The following is a 23,429-nucleotide window of genomic DNA, read 5'->3' on the forward strand; positions in this document are numbered from 1 at the left end:
AGCAACCTGCTTGGGATGGTTGATCGTTGCACCTGTCATTGCAAATATATACTAAATGAGATAAACACAAACCACTTATTATAAACTTTATTATTACAGAAAAATACAAGATCTTATAAACAGCCCATTGACTATGGGTAAAACAAAAACAAAACATTACACTATTGCAAACGCTGTACACTCTGCTTAGTTGTACCATCCAGCTAAACTAACTTTACAGTCAGTATGTCAACAGTTACAAAATTATAATTAACAGAAGAAAAAAAAAAAAAACCTACACATTTACACCCTATAAATGTAATCCAGTAGATCCCAGGATAAGCAGCAGATTTTCCTGCATCTACTATAGTCCCTTTACCAAAGGCTTTTTAAGAACAAGGTCAATGCATGCGAGTTTTCATTAGTGAAAACATGGCACCTAGTAAAGTACACTTGCGAGTAAAGGACAGGTGTCCACAACGTAAAGCTGTCCTTTGTGGACTGTAACTGGAAAGAAAAAAGTTTACTTTAAAATGTGAGATTACTTGGCAAGCTGCTTTTTAACGTTGGCAGCAGAACCAAACAAGGCAGCATATTCTTATAATACAGTATTAAAACGTGAATGACCACTTTTTGAATTCATTATTTTGCTACATGGTAACTACCAAAAACTCAGGTATGTATTGATCTTAAATGTACTCTGTCACCAAGTGTATGCAGGGGGGGGGGGAATGGGGTAATGGTTTCCTCCTGCGACCCCATCATCAGGACACAAACACACCCACCCATAAGTGTATGATAGCCGCAGTGCACACAGATCTTGGAGATCGTGAGAATTTAACACACTACTTGCCAAAAGGGTAAGCATACCGCTTCTCTTTGTACAGGCTTGCTTTCATGGCCTCCCCCCTGTGACAGGGTCACTTTAAGCAATCCCAACAAATCTTTGGATATGGAAGACATTTAGGTGATCTGGCTTTAACCCATTCTCCAGTCCCCGTGGTTGAAATTCGCGGCTGGTATTCGGGTAGAAAAGTTATTGCTTGGAACTTTAATGGAAGTGAAGGTTAATTTAAAGCTTCATCATTAGTTCAGGTTAAAACTCTTAAAGCTAAAACTACAGGCCAAGGATTTTTTTTTTTTTTATAGAAAAGACATTTATTTTCAACTCCAAAAATAATTCAAAAGAGTCCCAAGAGATTTTGAAATAAAAAGTTCTAAATGATCTGCCTGTCCGTTTTTCAGGCGAATCCAAGTGGGCCACCCATTGACTTGTATGGGCAGGCGGATGTCAGTGGAGATGTATCTGCTGACACCCACCTGCCATCCGATCCGTCAAGATCCTCCGAAAACAGACGGATGGTGATACGTCCGATCTTCCCATAGAGAGCAGCGGGCTCTGACAGGTTCGTCCCTGCACAGTGAGCAGAGATGGACCAGTCATCCGCCTGCTCAGGGGGAATCAATAGAGCGATCTCCAGCTGAGCGGATCTGCCCTGTGTGAAAGGGGCCTTACCCTTGTTTAAAGCTTATAACGCTAAGAATATATAGAACTGGACATTTTTGGGAAAAAATAGGCACATTTTGACCAACAGCAGGTAACAAGTGGTAACAATAAGCTGTTCTGACACAAAGTACAACCATATTGACATAATTAAATTGTACAAAAATAGTATACAATACCTCTATTAGAAATTGTGTGAAAAGAACCTGGCGTTAATGAGACTGAGTAACTTCACCTTACCTTGCTCCATACAGTCCTGTCATCCTCTGCACTAATGTAGCTGAACGTGTGTACTACCATATGGGGGGGGTTTGCTTTATGATGAAAGTTAAGACGTTTGTACATCAAATTTAGCACAACTTAAACAATATTCTCCATTAAAAATACCCCTTTAACATTCTATGGAAGCGAATAGTGGGACCATACAAGCTATAATTTGGCAGAACAGGTCAAGTCACAGCTCATAATGGAAAGAGACCATTCCTGAGAACATAGGCCAAACCCAAGCGAATCTCTCAAAAATAGAATACAGCATTGTATGTTTAAGGGAGACTATACTTTACAGCTCATGTGTTCCCAAGCCTTCCCCACACTCCAGCATTTTCAGAGCATCTCTTTTACTCATGTTATTTCAAGCTGTGCAGTTAAGGTTTTAAGTGACGTCAATGGACGAAACATACATAGGACGAGATGTTTGAATGCGACGTCATTGTGGAGATTGTGATCTGCATTTTGACCTTGGAATTTTTGTATTGCTCCTTACCGACAGCTGCATGCATCGATTAGTTTTTTTTTTGTGGTGCAGTTCACTGGATATTTTGATTAAGGTTTTAATCAACATGGCTTATCAGGCATGCAATATTTCAGTAGGTGTCAAAACCGATGTGACATCAGAACAACTACCTGTACCATGGTTCGGCAGCTGTTTGACAGTTAAAAAAAATAAATAAAAGATTGGTGAGGATAGGGTCTGCTTATTTTCCTTGTGAAGGCAATTTGCATTATAACAATGCTTTATTAAAGTAAGGTGTTATGCACATGGGTAGATTGGCATGTAAAGCAAAAAAAAACACCACACACAACACATTTTTGGGTGCCCAGTGACTGTATGCGACTGTGTAGTTGTGTACATGACCTTATGCAGACTTTCTGCATTTGAAGCATGCGGCATTGTATAGAAGTACCACTCGGGTCATTGATTGCAACAGGCTGGTGGCGGCAGCAGGCTCTGTACACTGCACTTGCGCCTGCAAGGTACCCAAAAAATGCCTGGTTTTAGCATTTTGTGTGCATGAGGCCCAAGAACGCATTTTTATAAGGGACATTTTCTATATCCTTGATGTGAACTCAATACCATACAATAAACATACAGCAAATGGTGATGTGCAAAGTCTGTCTATGGAGAGGACAAAAGTAAAATCATATTTCACAGAACATGTCAAGTTACCATTTATGCCAACGATATCTGCGTGCTTTCAGGATAGAAAGTATAATTTACTGTAACAGCAAAACTAGCTTCCTTCAAAAGATCTGAAGGTTGTTTAACTGATATAAGATCAGTGTATATTACAAAAAATAAATATTTTTTCCTTTGTACAAAGTCTTCCAATTACAGCGTTTTTATAAAAAAAAGACGCCGCTTCTTGATCTGTTGAATAAAGGACTGACCACACAGAGATGCAACAACCCCAGCTCCTGTCCTGGAACATCGGTTTTCAGTCTGAGGAAATTGATCCTCATTGTCCTCCATTGTAGGCATAGTCCGCTTTATTATGCATGATAAGCTTGTTGTCCACAAAGTAAAAGCTATCAGATCTTGTTTCATATGGGTTATCAATCATCATCCGGACTGTAGAGAGATAGAGGGGAGGAAAAAAAAAAAAAGTTTATGTACAAAATGTTAAGAGGTGCAAAATACCTATATAAAGAAAAAGTAGTTCTAGTGTACAAGCACAACCGAATGGAGCACAGTATTAAATATAGAGATTTGCTGACTAGCCATTCTAGAGGGCTTTCAGTGGGTTGGGGAAATTATTCAAACTCTCAAAATATGAAATAAGAGCCTCTAGAGTGAAATATATGAATACTACAATAAAAAGTACCATCATCCTTGAGGTATGAGTATAGAGTAGTTGGATCTAAGGTCCCCGAACCAAAGAGACAAGAAAGAGAGGGGGTCCAATAGGACTATTGCGGTACAGGTACAATAATATCTCATCAGCATCGCATTCATAAGTTTACCACAACACAAAGCGCAATTGTTAGTGTGAAGGAGACCTAAAGTAAGCCGCTTATAAACCTGCGTAATGCCAATTGGGGCATATGATGACAATATGCATAAGGAGGGTTTGCCTTCAGTGAAAACCACACGTGATTTTTTTTTTTTATAAGATCAAGTTATATAAAGACAGCTGTGGTCTTAGATGTTGACATTTCCTGTAAACGGCTGAGTCTTCTAATGTGGTTTTTCACTGAGAATAACCTCCACTCAGGCAATTTTAATATTATGTTTAATTTGAATCCATCAGGTTTGTAATGGGGGTCATTTCATTTGTTTACTTGTTGCCATGTTTTAATTTTAACGATTGTGCCATTCTGGTATGATCTACAATTGAATATGAATCCCATAAGAAATAAAAGAAATGTGCTTTGCCTGCATACTTTTTTTTCCAAAAATGGTACATATCACCAATTCTCCAAGGGTATGCAAACCTTTGCGCACAACTGTATATTGCAAAAGGTGCGTGTGTGCTAAATATAATAAAAAAAAATAAGATATATATAAAAAAAAAAAAAAAAACACACGCAGATAAATTTTTCATGCAAGTTAAAGCGGATGTGCCACGGGAAAAGGCCTAGTTAGACTTACCGGTGACGGTATTTCTAAGAGCCTTTCAGGACAACCTTGGAGAGAGCGCAGCTCCGCCTCTTCTGTAGGAAACACCCACAGGCTTTAAATCCCTCCTCTTCCACCATGGCTTCAGTTATTGTGTGGCCTCCGGCACTGGAAAACAAAGCACAGAGAACCACAACACCATGATAGATATATACTTTACTTTTTTATACACATTTAGGGAGGGAAATAGCGGTTGTCCTGAAAGGCTCTTAGAAATACCGTCACCGGTAAGTCTAACTAGGCCTTTCTCAAATCGCCTTTCAGGACAACCTTGGAGAGGATAACCAAGTAACTTACCCTAGGGTGGGACTACTGCCTGCAGTACCTTCCTGCCGAAGGCTTGATCTGCGGCCGACAGCAAGTCCAACCTGTAGTGCCGAATAAAAGTTGAGAAACTGGACCAAGTAGCAGCCTTACAGATCTGATCAGGCGTAGCACCGGCCCTTTCGGCCCAGGAAACTGCGGTTGACCTTGTAGAGTGAGCAGCGATCCCAGAAGGAGGAACTTCTCCTTTTGCTTGATAGGCTTCAGAAATTGCTTGTCTAAGCCATCTACCGAGCGTACTCTTAGAAGCTTTTTCCCCTTTACGGGAACCAGAGAATACCACAAAAAGAGCGTTTGATTTCCTGAACTCCTTGGTGACGGAAAGGAACTGTAACAGACATCTCCTTACATCCAGTGTATGGAAAGCTTCTTCTCCTGCATTAGCCGGAACTGAGGAAAATGTTGGTAGAATTATTTCTTGCGACCGATGGAAAGTTGAGGCCACTTTCGGTAGGAAGGCTGGATCCGTTTGAAGGACCACTCGGTCTGGCAAAACTCTAAGGAAGGGTTCCTTAATTGCTAGAGCTTGGAGCTCACTGATTCTCCTTGCTGATGTAATGGCAACTAAAAAAATTGTTTTGAGAACTAAACTTTTTAACGATGCACTCTGTAAAGGTTCAAACGGAGCTCCCGTGAGACCTTGCAAAACAATAGATAAGTCCCAACAAGGGAAAACTTTGAGGGCCATCGGTCTATTTCGAGCCAGAGCCCTAAAAAATCTAGAAATTAAAGTTTCTTTGGATAAAGATCTTTCAAGATAAACTGAGAGAGCCGCTACCTGTGTTTTCAGGGTGCTGGCGGCTAGACCTTTCTCCATTCCTTCATGGAGAAATTCCAGAACTGAAATAGTACTCTTGATTTCGAAACTTTTGGAAGAACACCAAGAGTTAAATTTCTTCCATACCTTGAGGTAGATGGACCTAGTTACCTCTTTTCTACTTGATAGTAGAGTTTTAACTACTTTATCAGAAAGTCCTTTAGATTTTAGAAGGTCTTCTTCAGAAACCAAGCAGTTAGATGTAGCCTGCTTGCTTCCGGATGGCACACAGAGCCCTGTGTCAATAGATCCTTCCTGTATGGTAATTTCCAGGGAGGTTTTGAGGCCAGGTTCAAAAGTGTTGCAAACCAAGGCCTTTTTGGCCAAAAAGGAGCGATCAGAAGCAAGTTGGTGTTCTCCTCCCTGAATTTCCTTAGGACCAGAGGGATTAGTGGAAAAGGGGGAAAGGCGTAACACAGCCGGTAATTCCATGGGTGTGCCAGGGCATCTATCCCCACTGCCTGATCCATTCTGTGAATTGAAAAGAATTCCTGGACCTTCGCATTTTGTTGACTTGAGAATAGGTCCACTTGGGGATGTCCCCATTCCTCCGATATTATATCGAACACCTCCTGGTTCAGACTCCATTCTGCTTCCACCACTCTTTTTCTGCTTAGCAGATCTGCTAGGAGATTTTGTGATCCCTTCAGGTGGACTGCCGATAGGGAGGCCACATTTATTTCTGCCCATGACAGAAGTTGATTGGCTAAGTCCATGAGCCCTTGGCTCCTGGTTCCCCCTTGCTTTAGCACATAGATCACTGCTGTCGTATTGTCTGACAGAATCTGTACATGATGTCCTTTGACCTCCTGTTGAAAAGCTATCAGACCCAAATGAATGGCTTTCAATTCTCGCCAATTTGACGATTTTCTTGCCTCTATTTTTGACCACTTGCCTTGAGCGGTTTGACCCTCCAGGTGGGCTCCCCAACCCCAGGAGCTTGCGTCGGTTGTTAGACGCTTGTCCAGGGGAAAAAACCATGGGAGACCCTTCGTTAGATTGGAAGGGTCCCTCCACCACCATAGTGCTTGTTTCACTTTCGTAGAAAGTCTGAAACGCTTCTCGAACGGCACCTGGTGTGACCAGACCTGCAAGATGTTTTTCTGAAGTGGTCTGGAATGCAGTCTTGCCCACTGAACTGCCGGAATTGTAGCTGTAAGAAGGCCCAGAACTGACATAACTGTTCTGACTGGTACTGAAAGGTTCGTCTGGATCTGACCCACTGCTGAAAAGATTTTGTCTATCTTTTCCTGAGGCAGGAACACTTTTTGCACTACTGAGTTTAGGGTGTAGCCCAGAAAACTCATCTCCCGAGAGGGATCTAGATGCGATTTTTCTAAGTTCAAAATCCAACCTAGATTTTTGAGATGAGTCTGTGACGTTTGGAGGTTCGTCACAAGCTGATCCCTGGAATCTGCGAAGAATAATAGGTCGTCCAGGTATGGCACGACCGAGATCCCCCTCAGTTTTAGAGGCTCCAGGGCTTCCGCCATAATCTTTGTGAAAACTCTGGGGGAAGATGACAGGCCAAATGGTAGGGCCCTGAATTGGAGATGCCATACTGATGTTCCCAGATTGATGGCTAGGCGAAGGAACTTTTGGGAGGCTGGTGCTATTGGCACATGTAAATAGGCATCCCTTAGGTCCAGGGATGCCATGAAGCAACCTGGAGACAACAGTTTTGTGATGGAGTAAATTGTGTCCATACGGAAGTGTTTGTACCGTATTGATCTGTTCAGGATCTTTAGATTCAGAATCAACCGGTATTTGCCTGAAGGTTTTTTTACAAGAAATATATGGGAATAAAACCCCCGACCCTCCTGCTGTTTCGGGACCTGGACAATGACTTCTTGTTGAATCAGATCCTGTAAAAGGTTCATCATGGCCGAAGCCTTTTCTTGGTCTCTTGGAAGGGCTGTAATGTAAAACCTGCTTGGCGGACATTCCGAGAATTCCAGTTTGTAACCTTGTGAAATGATGTTCTTCACGAAAGGACTTGTGGATATTTGACTCCACTGAGGGAGAAAGGATGACAGTCTTCCCCCTACTGGAGTAGTTACGTCATTTGTCTTTAGGGTTTTGATCTGGAGGAGATCTGAAGAGAACCCCACCTCTTCCCCTACCCTTTTGAGGAATCCAACGTTTTTTGTTGACATCTTCTCTATTTTTGTAGGGTTGTTGAACAGCACGAAAATTCTTTTTAAACGTCTGTTTCTTCTTGGCTGGGAAAGCCTTCTTTTTATCGGCCGTTCTATCTAAGACTGTTTCCAGGTCTGGCCCAAAAAGAAAATCCCCTGAAAAAGGGATGCCACAAAGTTTAATCTTTGAGGCTGTATCCCCTGACCACGTTTTTAGCCAGACTGCACGCCTAGCTGAATTGACAAGTGCTGAGGATCTGGCTGCCATTTTAATTGATTCGGCTGATGCATCAGCCATGTATTTAATTGCATTAAGGATTAGAGGAAAGGAGTCTAAAAGGTCTTTCCTATGGGTGCCTGCTTCAATGTGGCCCTTCAGTTTCTCTACCCAGCATTCCAGGTTTCTTGCTACCACCGTGGAAGCCATGGCTGGTTTAAGGCTGGCGGATGCGGAGTCCCAAGCTTTTTTAAGGAGAGCATCTGCTCTTTTGTCCATCGCATCTTTCAAGACCCCCATGTCTTCAAAGGCCAGATCTGTCCTTCTAGAAACCTGTGAAAAGGCAGCATCCACTCTGGGTTTCTTATTCCAAACCTCAGTTTCTTTGTTTTCAAAGGGAAATCTTCTCTTAAGAGATTTAGGAAAGAAGGGACCTTTTTCAGGGTCTTTCCATTCTTTCTTAACTGTGTCAGATAACACTTTATGGACAGGAAAAACTCTATGTTTGGAGTCATCCATACCCTGGTACATTTTATCATGGACTGATAGTTGTACTCTTTCCTCCTGAATGTCAAGGGTAGTGTAGATTGCACCTAAAAGTTCATCCACATCCTCCAGGGATAATTTATATTTAGAGGTTCTGCCTGCATCCTCTTCTTCCTCTTCCTCAGAGTCTACAAGTGAGGGAAGAGTACTTGTCCCCTCATCCCCAGAGTCCACCACTACCGGCCTGGAGGTGGAAGCTCTTGGGCTTGCTGGTGGTTGCTGGGGCTCAGTATGGACCGCACTCTGCACTAGCATGGATTTCACTGAACTAAGTGAGTCCGAGAGTTCCTTGACAGATGAAAATAATTCTTTAATTTGTTGAGAAGATTCCTCTTCAACTATGTCTTTAATACATGATCTACACATGGCTTTCTGCCAAGAGTCTCTCAAAGGGTTTTTACAGGAAGGACATTTCCTTTGGCTTGGTGGATTTGCTGGTTTAGATTTACTAGCAGTTTTCTCCTGAAATGAGAAATTAAACTGACTTAAATCAAAGCTCTCTTAGCTACGCAAGGGAAACCACCACCGTGCTAATACCACCACCAGAGTGAAAAAAATGTCCCCTTTAAGAAGAAAGATAGAACATAGCAACCACCAGAGTTTCTGCTAGATGGCCCAGCATAGGCTTCCATCAGAGCAGAGCAGGCTCCCATAAGGAGGAAAACAACCAAACACAATAGAAAGCCCATAAGGATAAGAATAAAGGCACCAATGTACCCCTCTTACCTGGGCCTGACCGGTGCTGACGGCGCCTGCATCCGCCATCGCTGTAACTCTTTCCTCCATTGCAGAGAGACAGCTGTAGAGGAAAACGCTGGGCTTTTGAATTTCCCGGGCTCCGCGTCATCAGTAGGAGCCGGAAACGGAAGCGCCGGTCAGAGAACCCGCCCTCCAGTCCCTGCGTTCCAGGCGCCAGGAGCCACTAGCGCCACGCCTCCACAGGAAATGCCGCGTCGCCGGCGTGACGTCACCCGCCAGACCGGGACCCGGAACCGACATGCAGGACATGTTTCTTGAAAGAAACGGTACCTGCCCGACCACCGGGGTCAAAACCTGCGGACTCCGGGCACCAGACGCAGCGTCCCCTATGGATCCTAAAGCTCCCGTGAGCAGGCGAGACCAGAGGACTCCGGAGCATCCCCCCTTAAAGGTACAGCGGAGGAGCTGGGATGGTTCAGTCACCACCTTACAAAAAAGGTAAAACAATGAGGGAAAAGCCTGTCTCCAGCCTTGGAGAGAACGCAGCTCCCTGGCTCCAACCTGATGCTTCCACCATGGCGGAGGAAACACAATAACTGAAGCCATGGTGGAAGAGGAGGGATTTAAAGCCTGTGGGTGTTTCCTACAGAAGAGGCAGAGCTGCGCTCTCTCCAAGGTTGTCCTGAAAGGCGATTTGAGAAAATATATTAAAAGCCAGCAGCTACAAATACTGCAGCTGCTGACTTTTAATATTAGGACACTTACCTGTCCTGGAGTCCAGCACCATCCGCAGCAGAGGACAAGCGATCGCTCGTCACTCTGCTGCTCCCCCCGCCATCCACGCTGAGGGAACCAGGAAGTGAAGCGCTGTGGCTTCACTGCCCGGTTCCCTACGGCGCATGCGCGAGTCGTGCCTGCCGATTGGCTCCCGCTGGGAGCCGAGTGTTCCCAGCACACAACGAGGGGGGTGACGGGATATGACGGAATGCCCGTCTTTTGCCCGTGAATGCCGGGCCGGTAGTGGGTGCAAATACCTGTCTTTAGACAGGTATCTGCACCCCCCTCCCCCTGAAAGGTATCAAATGTGACACCGGAGGTGGGGAGGGTTCCGATCAGCGGGACTCCACTTTAGGGTGGAGAACCGCTTTAAGGGCATAGTGTACTAGTATGCACCGCATACTGGCACAATTTAGAAGACTTACCCTTAAAAACAAAGCCCGAACATGCCAGAGCCCAAGCCCCAGAGGCATGTTGACAGGGCTACCATCTTCACCCGGTCTTCCTTCCGGATTCTTGGGCTCTGGCCATTTGAACAGCGGCGGTGCAGTGACGTCACTCCTGCGCATGTGCACAGGAGCCGTGGCACAGCACCCTGAAGGGTTGGCATACTCAGTATCCTGTCCCTGCAGAGCGCTGATGACTTCACCGACTAGGAGATTATTCACTATCTCTGCAAACGGTACATGTTTAGGAGGTATTCCTTGCACCTACAGGTAAGATTTATTATAATCTTACTAGCAAGTACAAGTCATCAAGCAGTGCCAACTATCACTTTAATGGAATTTCTTTCAGTGGATTCAGACTAAATGAACATAAAAGTCACAACCAAGTCACTTCTCCTTTAAGTTAGCAGCTGTGCAGCAGGGATACAAACGGCATGCTTGAGGAACAATTAAATAGTTTAGATCCCTGGTATCCAAAAGTGACCCATAGGCCGCCAGCACTCAGCATGTGTCCTGCTATGGAAAAAAGGGTATAAATACCACAGCGCCGACAGCCTGAATACAATAAAATAAAGTACAACTGTAGTGCATACTTCACATCTGTACTGCCATGTCCCAGACCTGTATTTGTGTCTGGAGCACAACAGCCTGCATTTTAAAGCGACAATGACTCTGGAGGGACTTCGCTCAGGAACCACCAACTGTTACTGACACTAAACTCAGGAGCACACTATGGGTGGAGCACTGAAAACACATCACATGCAACACTTGTTACTGCGTTGAGGTGCCATTGGACCCTTGCACTGTAGAACACATGGTATGGTGCATTGTGTTACATTTTAATCATACAAGGGTGCATTGCCAAGATGAAGCAAATTGCACTTTTTTTTTTTTTTTAAATGAAGCACGCCACAAAACACACAGCATGGTCATTGTGGTGCTATGTAGTATGGATTTGACTGCTACTGTAACAGTACAATGAGATGCCATTCATATATTTACATGTGTTGAGGCAACACAGAAAAACATGCATTTTACTATGCGTTACTGCAACACGAATGTAAATAGGCTGCTAATATTGCATCAACAATTTAAACAAACATGTTCTTTTCCGAGGGCATCTCAGGCCCTGTACACACGGTCGGACAAAACCGATGAAAACGGACTGAAGTTCAGTTTCATTGGTCCAAACCGACCATGTGTGGGCCCCATCGGTCCGTTATCCTTCGGTCGAAAAATTTAGAACTTGCTTTTAAATTGAACCGATGGACGCCTAACCGATCGGTTCAAAACCCACGCATGCTCAGAATCAAGTTGACGCATGCTTGGAAGCATTGAACTTCATTTTTCTCAGCACGTCGTTGTGTTTTACATCACCGCGTTGGACTTGATCGTTTTTTTTAACTGATGGTGTGTACGCACATTAGACAGCTTCATCGGTTAACCAATGAGAACGGTCCGATGGACCGACCGTGTGTACGTGGCCATAGTGTATTGTATCAATAATAGAAAAATTTGTGATAATTGAGTGTGGCCCTATTGAGGACCCGCAATTGAAGCCTTCTAGGTTTACTAATTTGACCATCACTGGTTTACATGAACAAACACACATAAAACATTGGCAAGATTTCATTTTCACCACTTATATATATATTAATTACTTACTTATATCCTCTGACAGTTGTGGGAATTCGTACATGTGTTCACAGGTATTACAGCTATTTGGAATGCAAAATCCAAAGTCAAAGTCAAAAGTTTTAAGGATCCGATCACGGAAGAAATGTCTCTCAATCATTCGGAAACTAGTCACAGGCTTATCACCCACTGTGAACTCTACCCTAAAAAATAAAATAAAAATAAAAAACATATTCAATGAAATAGAAGGGTTAAAGTTAAGTCATATCTTATGTTCTTCCACAACTCCTAGTCTTCTGCCTATCGTCTTATGTCATTCTTTAAAGCGGATCTTCTCTGCATCTGAGCACCACAAACCAAAAACGCCATTTAATTCATTCTTAATAATCAAAGCAAACTCCCCCATCCATCCATGTCTCTATGCTTTATTTAGCATTACTTTAACCCCCAGCATTCTTGGCTGTGGCCATCTTGAGTAAAGGCAGATTATTCATGCAACATTCACTTCCGGGAATTCATCTGCCCTTAGCTCAAAAAAATTATTTGCCTAGGCTTGGAAACCACTTTGAAAAACGCCCCCTAGAATTACTGGCTGTGGCGATCTGGAGTAAGGGCAGATGATTCATGTAGAATTTACTCCCTGAAATCCATCTGCTCTTAGCTTAAAGCGGGAGTTCAACCATTTCTTTTTTTTTTCCCCTTAGCTTCCTGCTCGTTCGGTCTAGGGGAATCGGCTATTTGTATTAAAATATGATCCGTACTTACCCGTTTTCGAGATGCATCTTCTTCCGTCGCTTCCGGGTATGGGTCTTCGGGAGCGGGCGTTCCTTCTTGATTGACAGTCTTCCGAGAGGCTTCCGACGGTCGCATCCATCGCGTCACTCGTAGCCGAAAGAAGCCGAACGTCGGTGCGGCTCTATACTGCGCCTGCGCACCGACGTTCGGCTTCTTTCGGAAAATCGTGACGCGATGGATGCGACCGTCGGAAGCCTCTCGGAAGACTGTCAATCAAGAAGGAACGCCCAGTCCCGCAGCCCATACCCAGAAGTGGCGGAAGAAGATGCATCTCGAAAACGGGTAAGTACAGATCATATTTTAATACAAATAGCCGATTCCCCTAGACAAAACGAGCATCCAGCTATGGGGAAAATGTGTAGGATATGGGTGAACCTCCGCTTTAAGCACACATGCAGGAGAGTGTGCTTAGATGAGAAACCCCCCTCCCCCCCACCTGAAGACTCCTGAGATGTATGACATCATTTGCCTAGGCAAGAAACTAGGAAGTAACTGAAGAACATGTTAAAAAAAGGTGAAGTAAAAAAGTAACTGATATACCTTTCAATATATTTACTAATACTAGCAGCATGAGTTTTAAAAATAATCAATAGGGAAGTTCCCCTTTAAAGTGGATGTAAACCCACTCTCATCCCTTCTAAATTACTGCCATAGCGCTGATCTATAAGGATATAGATGCCTCCTGCATGTTGTCAAATATCTCCCCTCTGTCTGTTATAAGAACTGAAAAACTGCAGATTCTGTGGATGGATCTGTTGCCTGGAGCTCTGTGGGTGGAGTCGTGATGTCAGTAGACCCCCGCCCTCCTCTACACTTGTCAACATGCATTTTTTCCTGTGTACTCCTTACACTAAATTCTGCTATGATCACTAACATCCAGTCAAAATCCAGAAAAGCAACCACATGACTTCAGAAAAGGAGTGGGGGTGGGAATTAAAAAATAAATGCCTGTCTCCAGGCTAGTGCATGCGATATGTAAATAACCTGTCACTCACAGCAAGGGGGAGGATTTGACAAAGGTTCTCTCCGTTTGTCAAGATTTATTTCACTGAACAATAAAAGAGGATTGCTCAGAGCTGGATTAACTCTGTGTGGCAAGACTGGGCACAGATGATAGGAAATCTTATACTGTACATTGTGACACAAAGAAAAAAATGTGGGTTTACATCCACTTTAATGTCAATATAGACTGGTAGTACAAACTCTTTACAAGGGTATTGATTGCATCATTCTTTTTCAGGAATATGAATTACAGTTAGTGCCAGGCTTAAATAGAAGGGTGCGTCAGTTTCTCACTCTTCCTTAATAAATGACATATAAACCCAGCACACAATATAGTAAAAATGGCACTCCTACTATTATAAAAGTTTTACATCAATTTAATTAAGATTTCTAATTCCCAAGTAATAATTCTTGAGTACAATAACCTGTTCGCACACAGCCTTCGTTCTGTGCTGGTCTGACCTGAACAGAATACATTCTGGTTGGCTGCAATAGGTTAATCACTGTACTGCAACTGTGGAACAGTGTTGTTACACTTGGTCAAAAGTAATAGGACTACAGAACACCTCCCCCTTTCTGAAAGCTAGGGGGTAGTAGTCTGTAGTTTACAGAGAGAACTCAACAGACATTTCAGTGCAGCACTGTCAAATCACTACAAGCCATAAAATGCTCATCTGATGCTTGTCAGGATCAACAAGTTATTTCTTCATTTATTAAAAGCGGAGTCCCGCTAAAAAAAATAAAAATAAAAGTCAGCAGCTACAAATACTGCAGCTGCTGACTTTTAATATAAGGACACTTACCTGTCCTGGACGCCCACAATGGCCTCACCCGAAGCCCATCTGTCACACGCCACTATCTCACAGGTCCCTGCTGTCTTCTGGGACCTGTATGTGTCCAAGAAAATAGTGGGGGTGCAGAGGAGGGGCCGGACATGACGTAGATCTCCGCGGATACTGCAGCGATCATTGTCCTGAAGTGGGAGCAAATACCCCTCACATTTTTGTAAATATTTTATTATATCTTTTTATGTGACAACACTGAAGAAATGACACTTTGCTACAATGTAAAGTAGTAAGTGTACCGCTTGTATAAAAGTGTAAATTTGCTGTCCCCTCAAAATAACCTCACACAGCTATTAATGTCTAAACCGCTGCCAACAAAAGTGAGTACACCCCTAAGTGAAAATGTCCAAATTGGGCCCAAAATGTCATTATTTTGTATGGCCACCATTATTTTCCAGCACTGCCTTAACCCTCCTGGGCATGGAGTTCACCAGAGCTTCACAGGTTGCCACTGGAGTCCTCTTCCACTCCTCCATGACAACATCACAGAACTGGTGGATGTCAGAGACCTTGCGCTCCTCCACCTTCCATTTGAGGATGCCCCACAGATTCTCAATAGGGTTTAGGTCTGGAGAAATGCGTGGCCAGTCCATCACTTTTACCCTCAGCTTCTTTAGCAAGGCAGTGATCGTCTTGGAGGTGTGTTTGGGGTTGTTATGTTGGAATAATGCCCTGCGGCCCAGTCTCTGAAGGGAGGGGATCATGCTCTGCTTCAGTATGTCACAGTACATGTTGGCATTCAGGGTTCCCTCAATGAACTGTAGATCCCCAGTGCGAGCAGCGCTCATGCAGCCCCAGACCATGACACTCCCACCACCATGCTTGACTGTAGGCAAGACACACTTGTCTTTGTACTCCTCACCTGGTTGCTGCTGCACACGCTCGTCACCAGCTGAACCAAATAAGTTTATCTTGGTCTCACCAGACCACAGGACATGGTCCAGTAAGCCATGTGCTTAGTCTGCTTGTCTTCAGCAAACTGTTTGCAGACTTTCTTGTGCATCATCTTTAGATGAGGCGTCCTTCTGGGACGACAGCAATGCAGACCAATTTGATGCAGTGTGCGGCGTATAGTCTGAGCACTGACCCCCCGACCCCTTCAACAATGCCGGCAGCACTTATACGTCCATTTCCCAAAGACAACCTCTGCATATGATGCTGAACACGTGTACTCAACTTCTTTGGTCAACCATGGCGAGGCCTGTTCTGAGTGGAACATGTCCGGTTAAACTGCTGTATGGTCTTGGCCACCATGCTGCAGCTCAGTTTCAGGGTCCTGGCAATCTTATTATAGCCTAGGCCACTGATTGGGAAACCTTGGCACCCCAGATGTTTTGGAACCAATTTCCCATGATGCTCATGCACTCTGCAGTGTAGTTGAGCACCATGGGAAATGTAGTTCCAAAACATCTGGGGTGCCAAGGTTCGCCATCACTGGCCTCAGTCATCTTTATGTAGAGCAACAATTCTTTTTTTTAGATCCTCTGAGAGATCTTTGCCATGAGGAACTTCCAGTCACCAGTATGAGAAAGTGAGAGCAATAACACCAAATGTAACACACCTGCCCCCCATTCACACCTGAGACCGTGTAACACTAACGAGTTGCATGAAACGGGGCAGGGAAAATGGCTAATTGGGCCCAATTTGGACATTTTCACTTAGGGGTGTACTCACTTTTGTTGCCAGTGGTTTAGACATTAATGGCTGTGTGTTGAGTTATTTTGAGGGGACATCACATTTACACTGATATACAAGCTGTACACTCACTACTTTACATTGTAGCAAAGTGTCATTTCTTCAGTGTTGTCACATGAAAAGATAAAATATTTACACAAATGTGAGGGGTGTACTCACTTTTGTGAGATACTGTACATGTAAAACTTATGTAGGGACATTTGTTTCATTTCTGTGTAGCATCTGGGGCTATTCACTTCAATGTGAGGGTTTACATCCACTTTAAACATAAACAATGAAGCTACAGCCCCTTTCTACTGGGGGGTCTTATGCTTATGGTAAATGTAGAGCGCCCTCAAAAGTTTAACCACTTGACCGCTGGAAGAATTACCACCTTCATGACCAGGCCATTTTTTGCGATATACAACTGCGCTACTTTATCAATGCCTTCCCTACTGACAGAAGGTTTATCCGCCTTGTTTACATAGGCAGATCGCCGTTCTTGCAGGGATATAAAGTCCATGGTACCCACCGATCGGCTCCCGCTGTGTATATTCGCAGCAGGAGCAGGTCGCTGGTGGTACGTATGGGCGCCCCAGACCCGGAAGTGCAGGGTCACACAGTAGGTACGTGACCCTGCACAGCAGAGAAGCCTTGCATGTAAGTTTTACAGTCGGCAAGCTGTTGAGCATCACTTTCTTCTCCAGGGCCTGCACCCATATCAATCAATGCTACACTATAAAGACTGCCATTAATAACAGCTATTCAATTTTAGCATTTCCTAGCCAGTGCTACCTGTTAATTGCTGTACAGTCTGCAGAGGCGTCACTAACCAGCAAACCATAATATATGCCAATACCTGCAGTTAATCTATTTCAAGTACTTACGTGGCACCAACCTTCCGAAGCCTTAGAAATGCAGGTGTGAATTGATAACGTACAAATCGGCCAGCACTGCTATCTAGTTGCCCAGATTCTGGTTCTTCCTCATCAGGATCTGTTAAAAATCAATTAATGTTTTAATTTTTATTTTTAATATAAAAATACCAACACCTTTTCCCCCCTCCTATTTGGAGAGCCCTCAACTAAAAAAATGGTTCACATCTTTAGACACTTATACAATGTCTATATATATTAGGACCAATTATTCTTCCTGGTTGGATCACGGGGGTTTTTATTTCTAACACCCAAACCTAGTTTTTTTTTTGTTTTCACAATTTTTTTATTTTATTTATGTTCATATATTAGTTTATTGTTCCTTGTGTACTCACAAGTCATGTTGTGTTCATTATAACATACAAGAGGTTTTTGCGACAAACAATAGTAATATATGTTTTCATAAATTGTAATATCTCATATTTCTTAAATAAAAAAAACACACAACACGTTATACTTAAAGCGTAGTTCCACCTAAATGTGGAACTTCCGCTTTAAGCACGCCTCACCCCCTGCCACATTTGGCATGACATTTTTTTAGTATTCATTACATCCATAGGCAGTCAGGCCAATTCAAATCAATTGGGACACAGCAGCTACATGAACACAGCCCTTGCTCCGGCATGCCAGGAATGCAACTGTCACATTTGCTTGTGTCCTCAACCAAACTGTCAAACCATCAAATGGCTGCTGATCACATGTGCAGCATAACAGTTAAATATTATTAGGCCAAGATGGCTGCTTCCATGGCTGAAAATTATTTAAGGGTTTACTTCCACTGTCAAAAACTTTTTTCCTTTTTTTTGGATAGGAGTAGATCTGGATTAGACCCCCTGTCATGTTTTTAATGCTGTCTTTGCCTCCCTTAGGGAGATTCACCCTTTCTATTTGTGCTGTTTACAGTTATCATCGACAGCCAAAGTAAAAGAAAGTTCAAAATTTTGGGTTGTCCCCGTAACAGCAAAAGAGGGGAATCTTCCACTTGGGGACACTAGTTCTGGTGACCGAGGGAGCCGCAAGGGATTCCCTTAACCACTTGAAGACCAGGCATTTTCTGACGCTTTTTGCTTACATGTAAAAAAATGTAGAAAATAACATGGGGGGGGGGGGGGGGGTGTTGCAGTTTTTTTTTATATCATACAGTATTTGCGCAGCAGGTTTTCAAACGCAATTTTTTGGCGATTTTTAATTTGGAGTGCGACATTGCGGCGGACAGATCGGACACTTGACACATTTTTGGGACCATTGGCATTTATACAGCGATCAGAGCTAAAAAATAGCCAAAGATTACTGTATAAATGTCATCGACAGGGAAAGGGTTAACACTAGGGTGAGCGATCAAGGAGTTAAATGTGTGTTCCCTAGGTGTGGTATAACTGAGGGGATGGGACTGGCTGGGAGAGGAGACATATCGTTGTTCCTACTTAGTAGGAACACAAGATCTGTTTCTCCTCCCCTGTGAGAACAGGAATTTGTGCGTTTACACACAAATCCATGTTCCTGCTCTCATGCCCGCGATCGCGGGTGGCCGGCGGCGATCGTGTCCACCATGCGCATCGGGCCCTTCGCTGTGCGCGCCTGCCATGTCTCCTAAAGGAGCCACCTTATATATACGGCCATTCGTGCAGCAGAGAGATTCTGTCGCTGTATATATACAGTAGCCGGTCGGGAAGCGGTTAAAAGACCAGGCCCTTTCTGATGCTTTTTGCTTACATGTAAAAAAATCGGTATTTTACTGCTAGAATTTTTTTATTTTTAAAAGCAGGGGCCCTAGAGAATAATATGGCGGATGTTGCAATTTTTTACATCATACGGTATTTAAGCAGCGGGTTTTCAAATGCAATTTGTTGGGGGGGCACTTTTTTTGAATGCAATAAACACAATACTCAATTGTTTGGTAAAATATAAAAGTTGATGTTACGCCGAGTAAATAAGATACCAAACATGTCACATTTGAAAATTGCGCACGCTCGTGCAACAGTGACAAGCTAGGTAAATTTTATTATCCATAAGCAAAGATTTAAAAGCCTTTAGGGAATACCACTTTAGATTTCCACAGGAGGTCTGGTGCTATAATTATTGCCCTTGATCTGACACTTGTGGCGATCGCTGTTGGCGCAGGACTGACACGTGTTTTGCCCTTGCGAACACAGAGTGAAAGAGCACTCCTTTTTAAACTGTCCCCTTTAAATTTCATTTTTGATCACTTTTAATGTTATCACATGGAATATAAATATCCCCTGTGATAGTAATAGCCAGTGACAGGTACTCGTTCCTAAGAGATCTGGGGTCTATTAGACCCCAAATCTGTCCTCTGCCCTTAAAGTGGTCATTGTTGTGTTTAATAAAGGGCTTAAATGGAACTTCCCCTTTTGGGTGGAGCTCTGCTTTAAATCATACCAAGTTCGTTATGATCCGATGCCTTTTTTAAACCACTAAGGGTTTGTTTACAACCACAAAACAAATTGATGAAATGGCTCATCGCTTACGGTTTCTTAGACCATAGAGATGGTTGGAGCTGTAATGATCTCCGATCACCTCTATGGTCAGCTGCCGGTGTTCTGTCCAGAAGTGCCCCCCCCCCCATCGAATAGTGGCGTACGTCATAGCACAACCGCTGATTTGCCGATCAGCTGGGCTGACGTAACCATGGCGCATGCGCACATCGCTCGAAGGGAGATACCATTTCAAAGGCACAATTTAAAAATTTACAAACAGCTAGCGACCGTAGTTCTCAGATTGTGCACCGCTGCCGCTGGAGGGCGGCTCACAACTACAGTCTCCCCCCGCTGTTTGTAAGGGGTTTCAATTGTGCTTGTGAAATGGTATCTCCCATCGAGAGATTCCAATGCACATCGTAGAAGGTATCTCTCGATGGGAGATACCATTTCACGAGCACAATTGAAACCTATACAAACAGCGGGGGGAGAGACTGTAGTTGTGAGCCGCCTTCCAGCGGCACACAATCTGAGAACTACGGTCGCTAGCTGTTTGTCAATTTTTAAATTGTGCCTTTGAAATGGTATCTCCCATCGAGAGATACCTTCTACAATGTGCATTGGCATCACTCCAGCTGATCAGCAACTCCGTCCTGTGCATGCTCGGGCACTATTCGATGGGGGGGGGGGGGCACTTCTCAACAGAACACCGGAACAGCCGGCTGCATTCTGGAGTTCCCCGGTAGGAGGGAAGCGCCAGAGAGAGCCGCGGAAAGGGGTGGGGGTCATCCTCTCCCACTTCTTGTAAACGCAATCCAGCGGCTACTCAGCCACTAGAATTGCTTTTACAGCTGCAGGCATCATCCTGGTATAACCACTCAAAGTCCAGCGTTGTACTGGTACTAAGGTTGCCACCTCATCCCTTTAAACCCGAACAAATATGAATTACAACACAGGTTCTGAGGCTGATTTAATGCAGAGAAGGCACCAAGTGAGTTTAACCACTTCCCGCCTGGCCTATGGCCGATTTACGTCCGGGAAGTGGTTATGAAATCCTGACAGGACGTTCTAGAACGTCCTGCAGGATTTCATGCCGCGCGCGCCCGTGGGGGCGCGCATCGCGGCGATCGGTGATGCGGGGTGTCAGTCTGACACCCTGCATCTCCGATCTCGGTAAAGAGCCTCCGGCGGAGACTCTTTACCACGTGATCAGCCGTGTCCAACCACGGCTGATCACGATGTAAACAGGAAGAGCCGTCGATGGCTCTTCCTCACTCGCGTCTGACAGACGCGAGTAGAGGATAGCCGATCGGCGGCTCTCCTGACAGGGGGGGTTAGCGCTGATTGTTTATCAGCGCAGCCCCCCCTCGGATCGCCACCCTGGAGCACCAGGGATGCCCACCCTGGAGCACCAGGGTGGGCAAAAAAAAAAAAAATGGCAAAAAAAAAAAAAAAAAAAAAAAGTCTAAAAAAAAAGTCTAAAAAAAAAAAGCATAAAGAAAAAAAAATGCCAGTCAGTGCCCACAAATGGGCACTGACTGGCAACCTGGCAAAAATAAGTGCTGCCACCCCAGTGTCCATCAGCGCCACCCCAGTGTCCATCAGCGCTACCCCAGTGTCCATCAGTGCCACCCCACAGTGCCCATCCATGCCCAGTGCCCACCTATCAGTGCCCATCTGTGCCACCCATAAGTATCCATCAGTGCCGCCCATCTGTGCCGCTTATGAGTGCCCATCTGTGCCGCCCATGAGTGCCCAGTGCCGCCTATGTGTGCCCATCAGTGCCGCCTATGTGTGCCCATCAGTGCCGCCTATGTGTGCCCATCAGTGCCGCCTATGTGTGCCCATCAGTGCCGCCTATGTGTGCCCATCAGTGCCGCCTATGTGTGCCCATCAGTGTCGCATACCAGCGCCGCCAATCAGTGCCACCTCATCTGTGCCCGTCAGTACTACCTCATCGATGTCCATCAGTGCCATCTCATCGGTGCCCATTAGTGCCGCCATATCAGTGCCCGTAATTGAAAGAGAAAACTTATTTACAAAAAAATTAACAGAAAAAAATAAAAACGTATTTTTTTTTCCAAATTTTCAGCCTTTTTTTAGTTGTTGCGCAAAAAAAAAAAAAAATCGCAGAGGTGATCGAATACCACCAAAAGAAAGCTCTATTTGTGGGGAAAAAAGGACGCCAATTTTGTTTGGGTACAGTGTAGCATGACCGCGCAATTGCCATTCAAAGTGCGACAGTGCTGAAAGCTGAAAATTGGCTTGGGCGGGAAGCTGCGTAAGTACCTGGTATGGAAGTGGTTAATTACCACCCTAATTAACCACAGAACCTGTGTGATTAATATGTGTTTGGGTTTAAAGGGATGAGGTGGCAACCCTAACTGGTACTCGCTGGTCATTAAGTGGTGAATTTGCAGGGATTCCCTCACTTCCTGTTTTGGGTATGAGACAGGAAGTGAAAGGAAAACTCCCCAATGGGACACAGAACTTAAAACAAATTACCATATTTATCGGCGTATATCGCGCACTATTTTCCCCTTAAAATAAGGGGAAAATCGTGGGTGCGCGATATACGCCGATAGCCGCTTCAGGGCTCTGTTTGAAATCCTGCGCCGACATATACCGAGTGCAGTACACTCGGGTACATTCGGCCAGGTTCGGCTTCGCTCGTGCTCACGCATAAACGTCACAGAGCGTGAGCGCGAGCTAAGCTGAGCCTTGCCGAATGTACCCGAGTGTACTGCACTCGGTATATGTCGGCGGAGGCGTTCGAACTGAGCGCGGGAAGCGGGGACTCGACTTGAGGCGCGCGCTGGAGAAGACGGGAGGACACCATCGAGGCCGCAGACGGACGCCGGACCTGACGATGGACGCTGGGAAGACACCAAAACTGTAAGTAATAAAATCATATAACATTTTTTTTTACAGGAATTTCGGGGGCAACTTTAGGGGTGCGCGGTATACGCGGGAGCGCGTTATACCGCGATAAATACGGTAACTGACGGGGTTATAACCTTCCCTTATTACATCCAAAATGAAAACAAACTAATGTTTGCCTCTAATTCTATTGAAGTATGAAGGAGACCCCTGCCCCAGGAAAGGTGCCCCCCCCATGACAGGTACCTGAGCAGGGTTTGGAGATCTCAAAGAGCACAGTGCCAGTCTCCAGGTCCCGAATCTTGAAGCGAGTGAAGTCAATCCCGAACACATTCTCCTCAGGTCTGCACAGGTAATCTGATGACAGAAGACAAGTGACATTAATGACACACAGCTCTTAGCACAGGCCAGGTGACAGGTGTACTTGCTGCCACTCACTCTCTGTGACCCGGCCCAGGCCTAGGACCTGCTCCGGTTTCAGCTCCTTCAGGCCTAACAGCTCCTGCTCGGTGACCGCGGCCGCTCCCCGCAGCTCCCCATCGCCGTGCACGCGCCGAGCCTTCAGCCGGTTGATCACCCCGCCCCCCGCCTTCTTACGCTCTTCTTTCGCTGCTTCTCGGTTCGACCCGCTCATTTCTACAACAAGATGGCGGCTGCCACCTCCGCTAATACCGTAACTATGGAGAGTGGGAGGGGCCATCCGCTGCCTAGTAACATAATGAGCGTAGAGTAGGCAGAGCGGGGCGTGTCTAGTCAAAGGCAATTGGCCAATAAGAATACATACACAAAGGGCTATAGGCGAGAGCAGCAGCAGCCAATCACACGCCATGCGATCTAGACGCGTTTCTTGTGCGGTTTTGGACGCGTTTTGTGGTTTGGCCA

The 23,429-nt window shown here is 44.8% G+C and overlaps 1 protein-coding gene across 2 annotated transcripts; it reads right to left on the bottom strand.

Moving 5' to 3' along the window:
• Nucleotides 1-72: 72 nt before the first annotated feature.
• Nucleotides 73-23,382, bottom strand: UNC119B (unc-119 lipid binding chaperone B). 2 transcript variants are annotated; one of them, XM_040350056.1, is made up of 5 exons: nucleotides 22,986-23,329; nucleotides 22,794-22,904; nucleotides 17,182-17,290; nucleotides 12,009-12,181; nucleotides 73-3,332 (listed from the first exon to the last, which is right to left on the bottom strand). In XM_040350056.1, exons 1-5 carry the CDS (start codon nucleotides 23,245-23,247, stop codon nucleotides 3,220-3,222), a joined length of 768 nt encoding a protein of 255 aa, XP_040205990.1. In that variant the 5' UTR covers nucleotides 23,248-23,329; the 3' UTR covers nucleotides 73-3,219. The 2 variants fall into 2 exon arrangements, with proteins under 2 accessions (XP_040205990.1, XP_040206001.1); XM_040350067.1 differs by lacking the exon at nucleotides 73-3,332 and having other exon boundaries at nucleotides 12,060-12,176; nucleotides 22,986-23,382.
• Between the last annotated feature and the right edge of the window lie 47 nt (nucleotides 23,383-23,429).

This window comes from Rana temporaria, chromosome 1 (genome assembly GCF_905171775.1).
Source record: "Rana temporaria chromosome 1, aRanTem1.1, whole genome shotgun sequence".
Classification (NCBI taxonomy): Eukaryota; Metazoa; Chordata; class Amphibia; order Anura; family Ranidae; genus Rana; species Rana temporaria.

What these genes read in the sequence shown, in the direction of transcription:
- UNC119B (XM_040350056.1), bottom strand. Translation starts at nt 23,247, where the DNA reads ATGGCCCCTCCCACTCTCCATAGTTACGGTATTAGCGGAGGTGGCAGC. An exon ending in CCTGGGCCGGGTCACAGAGA is followed by an intron (nt 22,905 to 22,985) that starts GTGAGTGGCAGC and finishes TTCTGTCATCAG; the next exon opens with ATTACCTGTGCAGACCTGAG. An exon ending in ACAACTGTCAGAGGATATAA is followed by an intron (nt 3,333 to 12,008) that starts GTAAGTAATTAA and finishes ATCTCTCTACAG; the next exon opens with TCCGGATGATGATTGATAAC.